Source organism: Lissotriton vulgaris, chromosome 3_2, assembly GCF_964263255.1.
Source record: "Lissotriton vulgaris chromosome 3_2, aLisVul1.2, whole genome shotgun sequence".
NCBI lineage: Eukaryota > Metazoa > Chordata > Amphibia > Caudata > Salamandridae > Lissotriton > Lissotriton vulgaris.
In genome coordinates this window covers 288,917,454-288,936,369 of record NC_141690.1, presented here as the reverse complement: position 1 = coordinate 288,936,369, position 18,916 = coordinate 288,917,454, and the positions used below count along the sequence as shown (strand labels likewise).

The following is an 18,916-nucleotide window of genomic DNA, read 5'->3' as shown; positions in this document are numbered from 1 at the left end:
AGGGACCGGACTACATTTCCCAGAAGGCCAAGCCCAGGCGCCCGCTATCAGCGTCATCAGGCGGCGCCAGGGCTTCTCAAAAGACCAGCCGGTGCCCCGCAGCGCGGGACGCGCTTTCTGAGACCGCCATTTACTTTATCCTAACTGACATTGGAGTCAGCTACTTGCCAGCAGTTCCACCGCGAGGGAAACGCCGCTCGGCACCTCGCTAACGCCGTGAGGGAAACGGCCAACGGTGTCTCCTTCCAGGGACCGGACTACATTTCCCAGAAGGCCAAGCCCAGGCGCCCGCTATCAGCGTCATCAGGCGGCGCCAGGGCTTCTCAAAAGACCAGCCGGTGCCCCGCAGCGCGGGACGCGCTTTCTGAGACCGCCATTTACTTTATCCTAACTGACATTGGAGTCAGCTACTTGCCAGCAGTTCCACCGCGAGGGAAACGCCGCTCGGCACCTCGCTAACGCCGTGAGGGAAACGGCCAACGGTGTCTCCTTCCAGGGACCGGACTACATTTCCCAGAAGGCCAAGCCCAGGCGCCCGCTATCAGCGTCATCAGGCAGCGCCAGGGCTTCTCAAAAGACCAGCCGGTGCCCCGCAGCGCGGGACGCGCTTTCTGAGACCGCCATTTACTTTATCCTAACTGACATTGGAGTCAGCTACTTGCCAGCAGTTCCACCGCGAGGGAAACGCCGCTCGGCACCTCGCTAACGCCGTGAGGGAAACGGCCAACGGTGTCTCCTTCCAGGGACCGGACTACATTTCCCAGAAGGCCAAGCCCAGGCGCCCGCTATCAGCGTCATCAGGCGGCGCCAGGGCTTCTCAAAAGACCAGCCGGTGCCCCGCAGCGCGGGACGCGCGCGGGCGTTCGCCGGGCGAAGCCCGGGCCAAGGGCGGGCCCGTTTCAGCCCGTTACAGACTGTGCAGGACTGGACTGGGCCACGGTATTGTCATTTCCTTTTACAGTTACATATCATTTATTCTAGTGTTACACTGCTGCATATTCTCACTATATTAGCCTGAAGCTTTGTAGCACCCGAACCCTTCTAATAATGAATAAACGGACTAGAAGTAAAAAGACCTCTAGCCTAACTGACATCACTGGTCCACTAGACCTATTCATTACTAAAACGCATGAGGTCATCGATAATAGCATACAGATATTACAACGTAGGGTATCACATGAGTTGGAGGTTGCAAGAAGGTCGTCCATGGGGCCTCTGGCATCTGCTCAAACTCCCCTAAAGGGTCCAACTGCCCCCCTGCTCAAGCAGGCAGAGAACACGAATGTAGTAATTCATACTGTCCCAAATAGCGTGGATTTATCCGCTACCCAACTCTCCCTGGGGTCCAATTCCTGTGAGGATTTGGAAATTACACCAGATCTACAATTTTCCCTAGACGAACAGGACAGCGCAGATGTTGTAGACCTCGACCCCACGGGCAATCGGGAGGGTGCGATAGCAAAGAGGTCAAACACAAACACGGTCAAAGCCCCACATGAGATAGCATCAGCTGTGCAAAACACAAAGATCTCTCTTAAACCTACCACTGATGCCATTCTATCAGGGCAACTAACCTCCACTAACAACGGTGCTGATTGCACAGTGACAACTCATGACCCCTGTCCAAGACAGCTGTTAGGGACACAAACATCGGGTGTCGTCATCCAGAATCCATGCTCTGTATGCATAACACTACACGACTTTATCACAAACAGCATGGGGCGTTTGCTAAAACATCACTTGCAACCCCTAGAGAAGAGCATCATGACTATAGAGAAACAACTTGCCAAATTAAATGCCCCAGCATTCAAGCAAAACACACTGGGTACATTCGCTAAGGGCCCTGGGACTGTAAGTAACACAAACACCCAGGTTCAACGTCCAACTCCACCAACCATTCAGCCCAAGCCTCATCCGCCCAAAAAAGCTGTTAACACAGAAATCCAAAAAATTGACAGGCAAAACACACAAGCCACCTCAAACCCCGTTACAACAGAAGGGTCGGTAAAACGGAAAGGCCCTACTGAGAACCCGCAAAAAACTCCAGCTCCTGCGGAGTCCACCAGTCAAATAGCAAAACAAAAGGATACCCTACCACCACCTCAAAAAACCCAACCACCTCAACCACAAGCTAATGAGAAGAAGGCCCCAAGGTATAGACGTCCGATACATCTCCCGCCTGAGGCGACCCCGTATACCGTTATACTTACAGGGGTTACAGAGCTGGCTGATGGTACGGATGAACCCCCTTGGTCCCTACGAAACAAGGTACTACAGTGGCTAAGCCAAAACAGACCTCTTCACCCTTACAACCATGGTAGAATTGTATCCATGAGGAGAGTGTTCTGGATTGGTGAAACCAAAAAATCTCTAAAGGGCGATTGTATCGTACTAAACTGTGAGGACCCTGACACAGCCGACTATATCTCCTCATGGCCAGCTCTGGAAAAAAGGGGGGGCGTTGATGTACAACGTCTTTCCTTTTTTTACCCCCCTTTAAACATCCCTGATTATGGTAGTCCAAACAATTGGGAGGAAGCACAGGATTGGACTTGGACACAGGTGGGGCATTATAATGGAAATAGAAACAGGAATAGGAACAGCAAAAACCACTGGAATGGAGGGTGGGATAATCATCCCTGGCCAATGAGAAGAGAGAACGCATATCCTGATTACTGGAGGGGGGTCCCCATGAGAAATAGGTATGAGTGCTTGGACATGGTTGATTGACCAATAATGATAACAAACCTTAAAAATACAAGTCTAGGCACCCCTGTTAAAACCCCAAACAGTGAAGACCAGCTTGTCACTGTTAAAGGACCATCAGAGGGGCACATGCCGGATCCTCTTCTATGGAATACACCTCTTACCCCCATAACCCCACAGAACTGCATCCAAACATACAGGGAGCAAGGATTAAAGTTAGAGGGAATAGAAAGCCCCACTCCTCAGCTAGTGGCTACAGAACCCAGCCGTTACAAATCAAATCTGAAAATTACCTCCTGGAACATTGCAGGGCTGAGTAACAAAGCAAGAGCCTACCCGTTCCTATCATTTATGGCAAATCAGGACATAGTATGCCTACAGGAATGCTGGGATCAGGAGGAAACTCATATTGAGGGCTTCAGCACCCACTATATTCCGGCGTTACAGGGCAACCGAGGCAGAGGGTCGGGGGGCTTATGCATCTTTATCTCTAATTTGAGTAATATAAAACTATCCACATATGCGCCGAGTGCATCCAATACAGAGGTGGCTAGATCCCTGCAAGGACTCATGGTCAAAACAAATGGGTGGTCCTTCTTCTTGGTAAATGTATACATAAACGTGCCCAAAGTAGAGCCCAAAGCCTTTATAACAGAACTTAACGCAATGCTCTTGAGGGGTGATAAAAATGCTGATTGCATCCTGGTAGTGGGAGACTATAATTGTCATCTGTGCCCCTATAGTGCCACAAAAAATTGCGGCATTTATAATTTAAGAGGGGACCCCACCACACATTTTGAACATTCCACTATTGGGAATATGCTTAACCAACTAATGCATGACTGGGACATGGGGTTCGCGAATGAACTTTGCGAGCCCTATGTAGCCTTCCAGACAACATTCTTTGGGCGGGGGTCAGGCACCACAATTGACTATATCTTAATGACCAACAAGAACCAGGGTTGCCTGGGGGCCTTCAACACGGAAGACCTAGTATTAAGTGACCACTACCCGATTAGCACCACAATCTTTATCGAGAAAGATGAGCGCCCCGAGCAAAGCATAACGAGTATCTTACATGGCCGCTCGGTGTCATTGGCAAAAAAAAATGGGTATGCTATAAAGTGGGGAAAAATCGATGCTACAACCTTTCTAAAAGATCTAGTGCAGAAAGAAATGAACCAATTCATGGTCTGCCTAGAAACTAATACTACCCCTCAGCAAATTATAGCGGCATATGGAAGCATAATCGCCACTACAAATGATAAATTAACAAAAAAGCTCAAGAGAGGTACAGCAAAGAGAGAACATGGCTGGTTCAATCCCGCCTGCTCTAAAGCCCACAAAGACCTATTACAGGCTCTAAAGACACTTCCCAAGGATAATAGTATGATCAAGCAAGCAAGATGTGTCTATAAGCAGACGCTAAGTAAACGACAGGATGAACTTAAAAATCAGGCTTGGGAAGCTCTAGTAAAGGCAAGCTCCATAAGAGACGACGTCTCTTTTTGGAAGGAAATTAACGCTCCTTTCTTTTCCTCGGACAACAAGGCAGATTCAATGGAGATAGCCATAATGGAAGATGTCTGGGTTGACTATTTTACCTCTTTATACAAAAAAGAAGAAATAAATATGACCCCAGAACATAACATCTATAACAGGAATCTGGCGATTCCAGATAGCTTCCCTTTAAATATAGTTTTTACCCCTGCGGAGGTTGAATTAGCAATCTCACAGAGCGCAAACTTAAAAGCCCCCGGCCCAGATGGAGTCCCCATTGACCTATTTAAAGTCAATGCAGAATTGTGGGCTCCATTACTAGCAAACGTACTAAATGCGTATAGCACAATAGGATTTCCTGATTCATGGCATGAAGCCATAATTATCCCAATATTCAAAAAGGGGAACAGACAGGACCCAAAATGCTACCGCCCTATTTCCCTGCTGGATACATTAATGAAAGTGGCAGGTAGAGTACTGCTAACTAATCTCCAATCTTGGTCCAAAGACAAAGGGATCCTTTCTAAATTACAGTACGGCTTCAAAACTGGAGTTGGTACTGTTGAGCAGGGTTTAAATTTAAACTTAATAATAAATAAGTACATCAGCAAGAAACAAGGGAACCTCTTCCTTACTTTTGTCGATTTATCCTCGGCTTTTGACTGCCTTGATCATGCGGTGCTGTGGAAAACTCTGACAAAGCTGGGTATAGATAAAAATATCCTATATTTTATCCAGGAATTATACAGAGATGCGGGTGCAGCGGTTAGATATGGTAAAAATGGCGAGCGAACAAAAAAATTCCCTATAGCGAAGGGCGTCCGACAGGGCTGCATCCTTGCGCCATTTCTTTTTAATCTATACATCAACGAGATAGCAGACGTTTTAAATGATCTTAGAGTTGACTACCCTAAAATAAATGGCACCCCAGTATCTTTATTATTGTATGCTGACGATGCTGTGATTATGGCTCGTACACAGCTAGGTCTTCAGAAAGCCATAACAGGTTTCTCATCTTTTATGTCCTCAAGAGGCTTAAAAATAAATGAGGGGAAAACATTTACAATGTCATGCTCCCTGCGGAAAAACACACCAGACTGCAAAACCTTTGTAAACACCAGCAAGATAGCGATGACCAAAACCTTTTCCTATTTAGGAATTACATTTAATAATAAGGGAACATGGTCACCAGCAATAACCTCGAGGAACTTAGCTTTTGCCCGTACAATAGGCGCTCTTAAACACTTTGCTAAGAGACTGGGCAAGAAACCTGTGAACATACTACTGAAGATATATGCTGCTAAATGCGTGTCAACCGCCGTATATGGGGCAGGTATATGGGGCATAGCAGATAGCACACAGATCCAAACAGTAGAAAATGCTTTCTTTAGATACCTACTCTCAGTCCCTCGCTCTACGTCTACTACTGTGTGTCACAACGAACTGGACAGAGTACATATCACAGATTTGATAAAAATAGCCCCTGTAATGCTGTGGTTTAAGATTTGGACATGCGAGGATACAGGGTTCAACAGAGAAGTAATTAATGATTGTTTAACCTACTCTGAGTCTACCAAACAACCATGGCTAGCTTATGTGAAAAAGTTCTGTTTCTCTATTGGTAAACCAGATCTTTATTCAAACCCCACAACATGCTCATTAATATCAAAAAAATCTCTAAAAACGGCATGTTTAGATTTACTGGCGGAACGAAGATGGTATTTAGACGGGCACAAGTCCACCATAGTATCTCATCGTAACATCTTACATGGCCCGGGTATCCATGCCTATCTAGCACCAATTTATTCATGCTACCATAGAATGCTCCTGACCCAAATGAGGACGGAGTCGTTCTATAGGCTTGTATCTTTCCCTATCACAAATATCTGGTCTGTAAATATGGAAAATTGCCCGTGCGATGACTTATCTAGACAGTCAAATATACACTGTATATTCTTTTGTAAATACTATGAGTGGGGGAGAAAAAGATATCTGTTACCATTGTTAAAGTTATGGGGTGTAAGAACCTGTAAAGCTGCACTATTTAGACTATACATGCTGCAGGATGAAGTTACCATAGTGACAGCGATAAAATTCCTGGCATTTATTGTAAAATGCAGGGGCTCTATGGGAAACGCATAGGACTTCTTGGATAAACATAAAACTGGAAATTCGTATTATAATGTTCCTTATAAACACTGAATAGTACGTATACAGCAGTAGACTGTATGAATTCCAAGAGTCTTGTAAATGAATTTTAGAATTGTTACACATTTACATTTTAATGAACTCGTTCTATTTTATCCTTTTTATCCTGATGATATTTTATATTGTAAGAATTTTTGTATATGAGAAAATATGTCTAGTCTGTTTCTGTGTCTCGTATTGTATGTTATGCTTTTATGGTTTTTTGTCAAAATACCGAATAAAGCTATTTTTGAATTGAATTGAATTGAAAACACAGAGAGAAGATTATCAATTACTCCTGCTGTTTCCCTGCCAGAGCAAGTGGGGGATTACTCAGCTATTGTAATTAACCCCCCCCAATTCAAGCTCTATCCTTACATCGTCCTTTGCTGATTTACCCTGTGCTCAGGCCCTGATAGAAGTTCCTAGAGATATAGAGGCTAGCCTGCCTGCTCTGAGTTCCCCCCGGCAATTACAGTAGTAAACAAACAGCGCCCCAGAAGCAATAAAGTTAGATTACCAAAAAAAGTAAGTAAAAGGACCATGCCTAAACATGACCTTGTAACAACTACTGTTGGCCCTTCCCCACCGACTGTGGGTGCACCGGTCTGGGTTACCAACCTGGTTGCAGATTTTCAGGCTCTTATGGAGCAGATTATTGGCAAACATCTTAAACCTTTGGTATCTAAGATAGATAGACTAGTGTCTACTCTTAACAACATGGGTTTAGGGACAACACAGCCCACCAACCCATTGGGGAAGCTTGCTCCTAGCGAGCTTGGTGGCACTGCAAAGACTAAACCCCATGGCAGGGCCACTTCACCCAAAAATAGTGCTACTGGGAACCAAAGCACAAGACTTTTATCAATCAATCAATCAATCAAAGACATTTATAGAGCGCACTACTTACCCGTAGGGTCTCAAGGCGCTTGGGGGGGGGGGGGGGGGGGGGGTGCCGTTACTGCTCGAACAGCCAGGTCTTCAGCTTCTTCCTGAAGGAGAGGTGGTCTTGGGTCAGGCGCAGGTCGGGAGGGAGGGAGTTCCAGGTCTTGGCGGCCAGGTAGGAGAAGGACCTTCCTCCTGTTGTCGCTCTTCGGATGCGGGGGACGGCGGCGAGGGCGTGGCTGGCTGATCGGAGGTGGCGTTTGGGAGCGTAGAAGTTGATTCGGTTGTTGAGGTAGCTCGGGCCTTGATCGTGTAGGGCTTTGTGTGCGTGGGTGAGGAGACGGAAGGTGATTCTTTTGTTGATGGGGAGCCAGTGCAGGACTATCACTGAGTCTGTCCCTGATTCTGTTAGCCCCTCACCCAGCACTAATACACCTGCTGAAAATCGCCAGGTAGTTGGAAACCCTATCCCCATCCCTGATAAAACTAAACTATGTCTAGGAAGGGAAAAATAGGAAGTGAAAATAACAAATTAGTGAGGGAGGCTCCTGACCATCGAAACCTAGCCAAAAGAAAGGTATCATCTAAAGTTATTCCAGCAGAGTTGCCTACCATTAATCTCCCCCCTGAATCTCTACCCTACGTCGTAGTACTTACGGGGGTTCCGCCCTTAACCCCTTCCATGCTGATGACAGAACGGTTCCGTCATCAGCATCGGTTGAGCTGTGCTGATGACGAAACCGTTCCGTCATGACTCCGCCCGCGCAAGGCGGAGTCAGCACAGGCGGGGATTACGCCCCGCACGCAAGGGGTTAAGTCAGGGAAAAAGTGAAGACCACACAGACTTAAAAAATAAGTGTATACAATGGCTCAATGTAAATAGGCCTTTACCTCCAAATGTTTCTGGGGAAATACTCTCTGTTAGAAGAATAGAATGGATCGGGAGGGGACCAAAAACTATTGCAGGAAATAGCGTAGTAATACATTTTAGGGACACCTCCGCTGTGGAATACATCTGTAGTATATATCCCAGTAGATCAAATACCCAAATCCTCCCCCTCCATTTGTCATACTTCTATCCCATCCCTCATTTGAGGTCAGCCCATTGTAAAAGTGCCCACTACGGTGTGGGCCATAGGGGTCCTCCACATAAAATGCAGCAGGGGCCAATAACTTGGGAGGACACACACCCATATAATTCCCCACTTTCATTGCTAACTCACAGGAATAGGTTCAGTGTGTTGGAGGAGGTGGATTGACGCCTAGTGAACGAGAATTCTCCACTAAAAATTGCTAGTGGAAAACTTACCACTGCAATTGCACTGGAGGAAAATGATATAATTATTACCCCCGGAGAAGACACAGTACCCCATTCCTTGATTAGGGAGGGAAGTAGAGAAAAGGGGGAAATGGAGTATCAGTTGGGAGCCTGCACTCCCATGGAGGATGTACTTAGTATGGAAATAAGGGATGAGAAAATTCAGTTAAGGACCACTAGTCGTGATAGCCCCAGGGAAACCACAAGCCAACGTTGAGGTAGCTGATGGATGTATAAAAATCCTCTCGTGGAAAATAGCTGGGTTAAAAAATAAATTACTAATACCTGAGTGGGGCTCCTTCATGGCATCACACGACATCTGCCTGATGCAGGAAACTTGGGCACTAGAGGAGAGTGTTAGCTCAGGCTATGCAACCTTCGATATCCTGGCTGTAACTAGGGGTAGAGGCAGCCCATCGGGTGGCCTATCGATTTGGATAGGCACTCATTTGGGCATCCAGGCTACCCAAATACAAACTAATTCCCCAGATGTCCAATGTTTGCTATTATCACCCCAAAACAAGCCTAAAATAGCTATAATAAATATCTATTCAAGGCCAGTTAGGAAAGCGCAGGAATCAAATACAATCAATGCACTGGATCTTTTTATCCAGGTACTGGACCCCTCAATCACTATAGTCCTCGGTGGTGACTTCAACTGTCAATTCGAGCCTTTGGCCAGTCCCGAGACGGGTGAACAGGACGATGAAGACTCGTTTTGGCGCATCCCTGACCCCAAGATCCCCCCTGTCAGGGCATGGACCCCGTTGGTCCTACAAATTAAATCTCTCTCCCTTGCAACGTCTCTGCGGGCGTGCAATGGGAGGCTGGACCCTGATCGTCCAGGGTCAGTTACGTTTAACAGGACAGATCCAACTTCCATCATTGACTATATAATGATGGAAGCAAAACACTGGGATAGTTTGAAGGAATTTAGGGTCTTACCGAGGCAAGATAGCGACCATAATGCCCTTGTCCTAACACTTAAGCCAAGGTGCTTTGGACTGACAAACCCAGATGCCAAACCCAATACCGAGATCTTACCCCTTATGATAGCCAATAATAGGCACAGGTTTAAATGGCCCCACTTTCAGGACTCCCCAAGTTGGCTCGCCAAAATATATGAGATCGCCGTACCTCGGATTATTGAGATGGGTGATTCGGCCTCTAACGGGCAAGCCGTAAAAATTCATAGGCAGTTGGCTGTCGCACTGGGGGATGTGTTTTGCCCAGTAAGTGGGAGCAAACGGCGTGGGATTAAGGCGCACCCCTGGTTTGATGACACCTGTAAGAAAGCAAAAAGGGATCTCCTTATGGCAATTAAATCCAAAGATAGTGTAGGAATTAGGCTATCTAGATTGCTTTATAAAAAGGCAATCATTAGGGGCAAAAGAGAGTGGGAGGATACGAGGTGGGAGGACTTGAGATCTGCGCTCCTTTCAAAGGACGCTAAGTCGTTCTGGGCCATCGTTAGCTCAGGTGTAAAAGGGGGAGGGCAGGCCATTTCCCCGAATATCGCGCCCTCAGTATGGGAGGCACATTTCGGAGCACTTTATACAAATTTGGAGTGTGACGATTCTCCGTGCCTAGGCTCCAAACATGTCCGAGTGTCTAGTATGGCAGGGACGAATGATCAGACCCTGGAAGGAGCTATGGCCTTCCTGCCATCCCCCGTACCAGAGCCCCTCCACGAGTATCGACTGGTGGGGGTCTCGGGCGTGGGGTCGCGGTTAGACCACCTGGATACTCCGGAGGTAACTCTCCCCGTAATTCCAGAGGATATTACCCTGAAGGAGGTGGAATCCACCATAGAAAGGCTGCTCCTAAACAAAGCTCCGGGCCTTGATAGACTGCCTGGAGACTTGTTTCGCTCCCAGCCAAAGATTTGGGCACCATACCTTCTTATCCTGTTCAATGCGGTTCTTAGGGGGTCTGATCCACCGGACACCTGGTTGGGAGCTCAGATGGTCCACATCTATAAGAAGGGTTGTCTGCCAACCCCATCAAACTACATGCCCATTAGCCTTATAGACACAACTCAAAAACTAATGAGTAGGATCATATTGGACAGGATACAAGGGCGGATGGAGGAACATGAAATACTGACTACTCTCCAGGCTGGATTCAGATCTGGCATCTCGACCTTAGACCAAATTTTCAGGCTCCAGTTTCCTATTTTGGAAACAGCAAGAGTAGAGGGCGGCAGCATCTACCTTGTCTTCGTGGACCTGCTGGCCGCTTTCGACCTTGTTCCCAGGGAAAACTTGTGGAAAGTGCTGGGAGATTTGGGCCTCCCGCCCTATTTACTTAACGTCCTGATTAGATTTCATGCTGGAAATTATGCCCAGGTTAGGTGTGGGAGACAAGGGGATCTCTCGGCCCGCTTCCCTGTATCTAGGGGTGTCCGACAGGGGTGCGTTCTGGCCCCCACGCTCTTTAGCCTTTTCATCAATGGCCTTGTGGGCGCCTTAAATGGTGTAAAGGATCACGACGCTCCCTGGTTGGCTACTGGCCGGGTGCCCGCTCTGATGTTCGTGGATGACACCTTGTTGTTATCCAGAACATCAACGGGCATCCAGCGGGTTCTGGACGGGTTTGTAACATTTTGTGCCTCGCGGGGATTGGAGGTTAACTTGGAAAAAACCAAGTTTATGATCTTCAATCCCCCGAGGCACACCCGTCCAAACCCTGTCCTGCACAGCATCCCCCTGGAACGGGTCAAAGCTTTTGTCTATCTTGGTGTCATTCTGACAGAAGATTTTGATTGGGGTCACCAAATTTCTAAATCTGCCCTTAGACTCTCACAGATAGCAGGGGGTATCAGTAAGCTTCACAAAACATCGGATTTTAAACCGGTTGCTCCTGTCCTTGAGATCCAGGCCAGGACAGCAGCTATGTATGGCGCTGAACTCTAGGGACATAAGAACACATCGAGTCTCCTAAGGGTTGAGCAGTCCTTTATGAGGAATCTGGTGGGCCTACCACAAAGTACACCGCTTACCCCTTTGCGATTGGATCTGGGCCTGGAGTCCATTAAGGAACTGGTAGCTGCTCGGCCCCTGCTCTATTGGAGAAGGTTCTGGTCAGTACCGGAATTGACATCCTTCAGAGCGGATTTTTGGAGGTCTGGGGACTAATGAAAAATAAAAATATTCCTTGGTTATCCCATATCAAGGCTCTTACCACCTATGTAGGTTTGCCCCAGCTATGGGAGACCCCTGAGTTGAGCTGCCCGAGGACACCTAGGACACAGTTGTTAACCTAGGTGAGGTACCAAAAGCTACTTGCACTACAACGCTCAACAACACAGGGCAGGCTGTCTGCAGAGTTCCTTTAAGTACAAATTGAACCTCGGAGGGAGGAATTCCTAAACGTAGTGCAACCCCTCTTGCGAGGAAACTATATACTCAATTGAGGCATGGCTGCCTGCCAATCAGGGCATTTACTTCGAAATGGGCTAAAACAGAAAATGGAACCTGCCCGGCTTGTAATTACACTCGAGAAGATGTTGTTCATGTTATGTTTTTTTGCCCAACGTATAGTAAAAAACGAAAATGTTGGCTGATCCCACTATGCAGAAATTTGGGATTTAGGCAATGTGTGCAGGCGTGTAGAGTTTTAATGTATGATACCTCACCTCCTATTGTCTTCGCTGTTTCCCGTTTTTTACATGGTATGTGACGTAGAAGGAAAGGTTTTGTTTAAAGTTAACGGAAACAATCTGGATCAATTGTTTTCCTTTGTAAAAATATTTCCATCTGATTCGTCTTTGATAACTTACTGTTTAATATTTTTTTTATCTCGAATATGAATTGCTCATATTTATTGTTTTTATTACCGTGCTCTGTATGTATTTTATCCACACTTTTATGGTCTACGACCGAAATAAAGTTATCAAATGACAAAATGAGTATGTGGGGGAGACTTCTGTGCCGTGTAGAGGGCAGGTGGGGCAGTGAGTGACGACTTATGTGCACAATTCTTGATGAAGTTTGCTTGTACCTGGTAACAGTGCAGTGTTTACTCTGTCCGGGCTTGGGCAAGGTTGTCCCCCAGAACTAATCCCATCTCTCGCCTTTGACTCATCATGTGATTCTAGGCGGGTCTTGTAAACGAATAGAGGATCGTCGACCAGTGCGAGGCAGTAAATGTAATTACAAGTGTACTTAACTGTGTTCGGAGCGGGTGTGAAAGACAAATTGGTTCGGTTCCTTTCACAAGGTGCTAGAAAAGTTACTCTCAATTTACAATTAGTGGACCGCAACTGATGAGAGTGCTTGACAACTTTATCCGGAAATAGCTGCTCTTTTTACATCGGAATATGATCAACTTATTTGACCAAATACACTTCAGAGCAAAACGCTCTTTTTCAAGGGTGAGTGTAATAACATTTCAGTAGTCCATAGCAACTGACTGAAGGTGTCCTTTTATGCATTTCAATTTCAGCAAAAGTAACACCAGTCGCGTAACGTGTGATTTGGTGGGACTTCAAAAAAAATCACAACACGTATTTTATTTGATAAGGAAATATTAAAACCAAATTTAAATACCGTAAACAGACTGTCCGAAAGGGAAGAGATGAATCTAAAAACATATGTCATGCAGGCGTCAGCTATATATCAGGGATTGTGTAAAACCGTGGCGTTGACTCATTCCAACTGCACTTTGGCACTGCGGTGTAGTTAGCTGATGTGCGATGATTGCACCATGAACCCGTGGGAAGCAGATTAGATCTAATGATGGACCCAGTTAATTGAACTTTTGGTGTCTTGACTCGAACCCTGTAAGGGGCAATCTCCCTTATGGGACGCAATCTCCCTTGTGGGACCCTCTTTATGACCTTTATGACTTCAAGCTGCTATTCAGTTGCCAAACTTCTACTGTTCCCCTTAGCTCGACAATTTATTCTTTAAGACTGTATACTTCACTGTGTAAACAGGATTGCCTGATATTTACAACTGTAATTTGTAATTGTATTTACAAAGCACCTATTCCCCTGATGAGGCGTCGAAATGGCCCATTAAAGATATGCTTTAAGAAATGGTCGTATTAAAAATCTCGATTTCCCACAATGCGGAAGTTTTTAGGGGTGGAGGCGTCGAGGGGCTATGGTGAATACTTGGAACCGCTTTCAGTCCACAGAACTGACAACCCGATTGGAGAGAGAAGACGTTTGTGTGATAATCAATTTTCCTACCCCTGTTAATTAGTATTTTGCCACTTTAAGTTTAAAGCCGAAAACTTTCAAAAGTAGCATTCAAAAGGGGGCACAGTGTACCCGGCAAAAGCGTGAGTGGCAGCATTTTACCAGCGATGTTTAAGCCGGAAGCACTAGGGCAGTGCAGACTCTTCGCCAACCGACTGCGACCTGCAAGTTGCCGCTAGTGGGCGCTGTTGCCACACACAAATACAGTAAAGCCAAGTCGCAGCTGAGTGGACAAGTGGCGTGTGACGTCAGTGGCTGCCGCTTGGCTGTGACTCACCAGCAGGCTCGGGGGAAGGCGGGGATCCCGTCTCGTAGAGCTCCGCTCCATGGTGGTAGTGTCTCCGCTGCAAGAGCTGGTCAGAGACCACGGTAGGCATGGAATAGCAGGAGCACGCTGCATCTCTTCACAATTACAGACACTAAAAGGATTGGCGGGGCAGGGGGGTTATAAAGCACCACGTAGAAGGTTCACAGAGCGCACCATTCTGTGCAGACAGAACACATCCAATGTACGAGGGTACACTGTGAGCAGAGCACTCGTCTAGCTCCAAGCTAACTAGGCCTGTCCAGTGTACAGTTGCAAAACAGCCACAAGGCAGCCAGCCACGCTGCATAAACCAGCATTAGGTAATGATAATGTTGACAACTATTACAAAATACAACTCACTGGTAAACTAAACATGCTTCTCAAGCTTAATTGAAGCATTTGATCCTCCCTAGACTCTTCTAACCATCCAAATAAACCAGATGTCCCTAACACATTTAAACGTGCTCACACTACCCTATCCTGGAAAGCTTCTCTACTCAAACAAGCATTGGCCGCGCGACCCGGCAGAGAGTTGTGTGTGCGGGCAAAAATCTAATTTTAAAAAACGTGAGTGGTGCGCACGTGCACGACCGGAAAAAGTGCTGTGCACGTCACATGCACCTGTGCGTGTAATAGCAAGCTGGTGGCCAGCCTGGGTAGCACTTTTAAGCCACCTACTAAATTTCTCACCAGAGCAGCGCATGCGCTGACTCTAGCGAGACTAAAAATGCGGGGAAAAAAGCGATTGAAGACAGAATCTCCACACAGGCACACAACAGCAAAGAACTCTTCAACATCATCAAGTTCTCCCAACCCAACAGCGAGTCGACTGACATTCCTCCCTCACAAGACCTCTACCACAAACTCAGCACCTTCTTTCACTACAAAATCAAGAGCATCTACGACAACTTAGACAAAGACAACCAACACACGGAGCCCCCACCTACCGCCCCTGACACTCTGAAGCCAGGTATTGACAACTGGACAGCCCTCTCCACTGAATCCACACTGAAGACTATGAAGTCAATCCACTCCGGGGCGCCCACGGACCCCTGCACCCACCACATCTATAATAAAATAATAATCCACATTTGTAAAAAAGTGCTGGGCTAATCTGCCGCCGGCCCTGGGATCGAACCATGATCCCCAGATTCCGGAGTCAGTCACCCTGGCCACGGCGCCACACCTCTCCCTTCATCTTCAACAGAGCCGCCGACACCATCGCACCCATGCTCCGCCATATCATCAACCGCTCCCTGGCGACCGACTCGTACCCCGGCGACTGGAAACAAGCCGAGGTCACCCACCTCCTGAAGAAACCTTCAGGTGATTCCCCCAATCTCAAAAACTACAGACCCATCTCCCTGCTCCCGTTCCCTGCGAAAGTCATCGAGAAAGCCATAAACAGCGAACTCGCTGCATTCATCGAAGAGCACAACATCCTCGACTCCTCCCAATCCGGCTTCAGAAAAAACCACAGTACGGAAACCGCCCTCCTCGCCGCAACAGACGACATCTGCACCCTACTGAACAAAGGAGAAACAGTAGCCCTCATCCTCCTCGACCTCTCTGCAGCGTTCGACACAGTCTCCCACCACATCCTAACACGCAGACTCCATAACGCAGGGATCCAAGACAATGCCCTCGACTGGATTCGCTCCTTCCTCTCCGGCAGAACACAGCGGGTCAGACTCCCCCCATTCCTCTCTGACCCTACACCAACCACCTGCGGAGTCCCTCGGGGGTCCTCCCTCAGCCCTACGCTCTTCAACGTCTACATGGCTCCGCTCGCCCCAATCTTCAGAACCTATGAACTCAACATTGTGTCATACGCAGAGGACACCCAACTCATCCTCTCCCTATCCAACGAACCCAACACCGCCAGACACAACTTTTGTGAAGGCATGGAAGCCGTCGCCAAATGGATGAAAAACAGCTGCCTACAACTGAACACCAACAAGACAGAAGTACTCATCATGGGCCCAAAGCCCGATGCATGGAACAACACCTGGTGGCCCCCTGCCCTCTGAAATCCGCCCACCCCCACGGACAACGCACGGAACCTAGGTATCATCCTGGACTCCGAGCTCAAAATGGACTGCCAGATCAACTCCGTCTCATCCTCCTGCTTAAACACCCTCCGCCTCCTACGTAAGACCTTCAAATGGATCCCCCTCAAACACTGAAAGACTGTCACTCACGACCTGGTAACCAGCAGACTCGACTTTGGCAATGCACTCTATGCCGGAATGAACGAAAACCTCACCCGCAAGCTACAGAACATCCATAACATCGCCACAAGACTGGTCCTCAACCTGCTAAGACACTGCCACATCTCCCAGCACCTGCGCACACTCCACTGGCTCCCCATCGAGGCAAGAGTCACCTTCAAGATGCTCACCCACGCACACAAGGCCCACCACGACACCGGACCTGCATACTTGAACAGCCGGCTCAAATTCCACGTACCCCAAAGGACCCTACACTCAGCCCAGCTCTCCTACGCCATGACCCCACGCACCAGAAAGAGCAGATCAGAGGCCGCTCCATCTCCTTCTTTGCAGCCAAAGCCTGGAACGCCCTTCTGCTCCACCGCAGACAGACAACATTGCTCCCCATCTTCGCAAGAAACCTCAAAACTTGGTTCTTCGACGGACCCCCTCGCTGTTAGACCGGAAGCTGCACCACATCCCCCCCCCCCTCCCCCAGCGCCTTGATATCCCTAAGGGTGAGAAGCATGTTTATAAAATGCCTGATTGATTGATTATATATGTGTCCTCATGATACACGTAAGGGCTGAGGTGCATTGGCAGAGCTGTACATGTGCCCTCATGATACATGTCAGGGCAGAGGTGAATTAGCAGTTTTACATGTATGTTCATGGTGCATGTCAGGTCTGAGGTGCATTGGCAGAGCTGTGCATGTATGTTCATGGTATATGTCAGTACTGAGGTGCATTGGCAGAGCTGTACATGTATTCTCATGTTATGTCAGTGCTGAGGTGCATTGGCAGAGCTGTACATGTATTCTTATGGTACATGTCAGTGCTGAGGTGCATTGGCAGAGCGGTACATGTATTTTCATGTTAAGTTAGTGCTGAGGTGCATTGGCAGAGCTGTGTATGTATATTCATGGTACATGTCAGGGCTGAGGGACATTGGCAGAGCTGCACGTGTATTCTCACTGTACATGTCAGTGCTGAGGTGCATTGGTAGAGCTGTGTATGTATATTCATGGTACAGGTCAGGCCTAAGGTGCATTGGCAGAGCAGTACATGTATGTACATGGTACATGTCAGGGCTGAGGTGGATTGGCAGAGCTGAAAGTGTTTTCTCATGGTATCGTGGTAACGTGCATTGGCAGAGCCGTGTATGTATATTTATGGTACAAGTCAGGGTTGAGGTGCATTGGCAGAGCTGTACATGTATGTTCATGGTACACTTCAGGGCTGAGGTGCCTTGGCAGAGCTGTAAATGTATGTCCATGGTACATGTCAGAGCTGAGGTGCATTGGCAGAGCTGTGCATGTATGTTCATGGTACATATCAGGGGTGAGGTGCATTAGCAGAACTGTGCATGTATCCTCATGGTACATCAGGGCTGAGGTGCATTGGCCGAGCTGTGCATGTATGTTCATGGTACATATCAGGGGTGAGGTGCATTAGCAGAGCTGTGCATGTATCCTCATGGTACATCAGGGCTGAGGTGCATTGGCAAGCGTTTGGTTGATAAGGTAAAGTAGGCAGTGAGCTCAAGTAAAGCTTGGTGGGGCACAACCTGTAGTTGCCACTAACTGATTCTGCTTTTCAATTTATTTTTACAGGTGACGCCTTCAGCGAAGAAGCAAATAAGCGATTTGAACAGTACCCAGGCCAGCTCAATAACCAGATTGTATAACAACAGTGTCTATGTACATCTACAACGTCCAACCCTGACATCCCTCACTCCTGGCTCAAGTTCTGCTCCAGAACACACCCTCCTTCCCCCCACATCATACTCCTTTCTCAGGCTCCTTCCCAGGGACCAAAGAGTGGCCTAAGCCAGCAGCCATCTACAGGCCAACGCAGGACGCATCGAGAGTCAGTGGCCGATACTCACAAAGAGTCCAAAGTGTGGAGCACGTGGAGTGAGTGGAAGAGATTCTAGGTTCTGCTGCTTGACCCTGTGCTCCACTCCAGGTACCAGGGTCCTGGTCCTCAGGGAGACTCTCGCACTGCACAAACGCCCATGTTTCATTGTGTTTCCTGACACTCGCGCCTACACTCTGCTTTCTATACTGCCAAGTGATATCTGCTCCATTGCGTGTCGTTTAATTTGATATGTAATCTAGATCTTATCATATTCCTTGGGTTTATACTAATATGTAGTCTCAACCGTCAGCTGGACTATTCTATCTCTAGACCTTTAGAGTTTTGCTCCAATCATCTCTTTATTGAACCAATTCAGTCCACGTTCCATCCCGAGCTTCCTAACCCGGTCACCGTTCTATCTCTAGTGCAGTCCATCAAAGCCAAGGTATGCTTCGTGAAGGTCACATCTCTATCCCTAATCGTGACCACACAGGTCAATGATCTATCTCTAATCACCATCACATGGACCCATGCTATATCTCTAATCACAATCACATGGACCCCTGCTCTATCTCTAATCACAATCACATGGACCCATGCTCTATCTCTAATCACAGTCACATGAAACCATACTCTATCTCTAATCACCATCACATGGACCCATGCTCTATCTCTAATCACCATCACATGGACCCATGCTCTATCTCTAATCACCATCACATGGACCCATGCTCTATC

General features: G+C 47.5%; 1 protein-coding gene across 3 annotated transcripts in view; it reads left to right on the top strand.

Annotated features, from left to right (window-relative positions):
* Positions 1-18,387, top strand: part of LOXL3 (lysyl oxidase like 3) — a 125,112-nt gene extending 106,725 nt beyond the window's left edge. For all 3 annotated transcript variants that reach the window (XM_086964405.1, XM_086964404.1, XM_086964403.1), the window contains exon 11: positions 17,932-18,387. In XM_086964405.1, the coding sequence (XP_086820531.1) occupies positions 17,932-18,005 (74 nt within the window). In that variant the 3' untranslated portion in view covers positions 18,006-18,387. The remainder of the gene's footprint in view (positions 1-17,931) is intronic.
* The last annotated feature ends 529 nt before the right edge of the window (positions 18,388-18,916 follow it).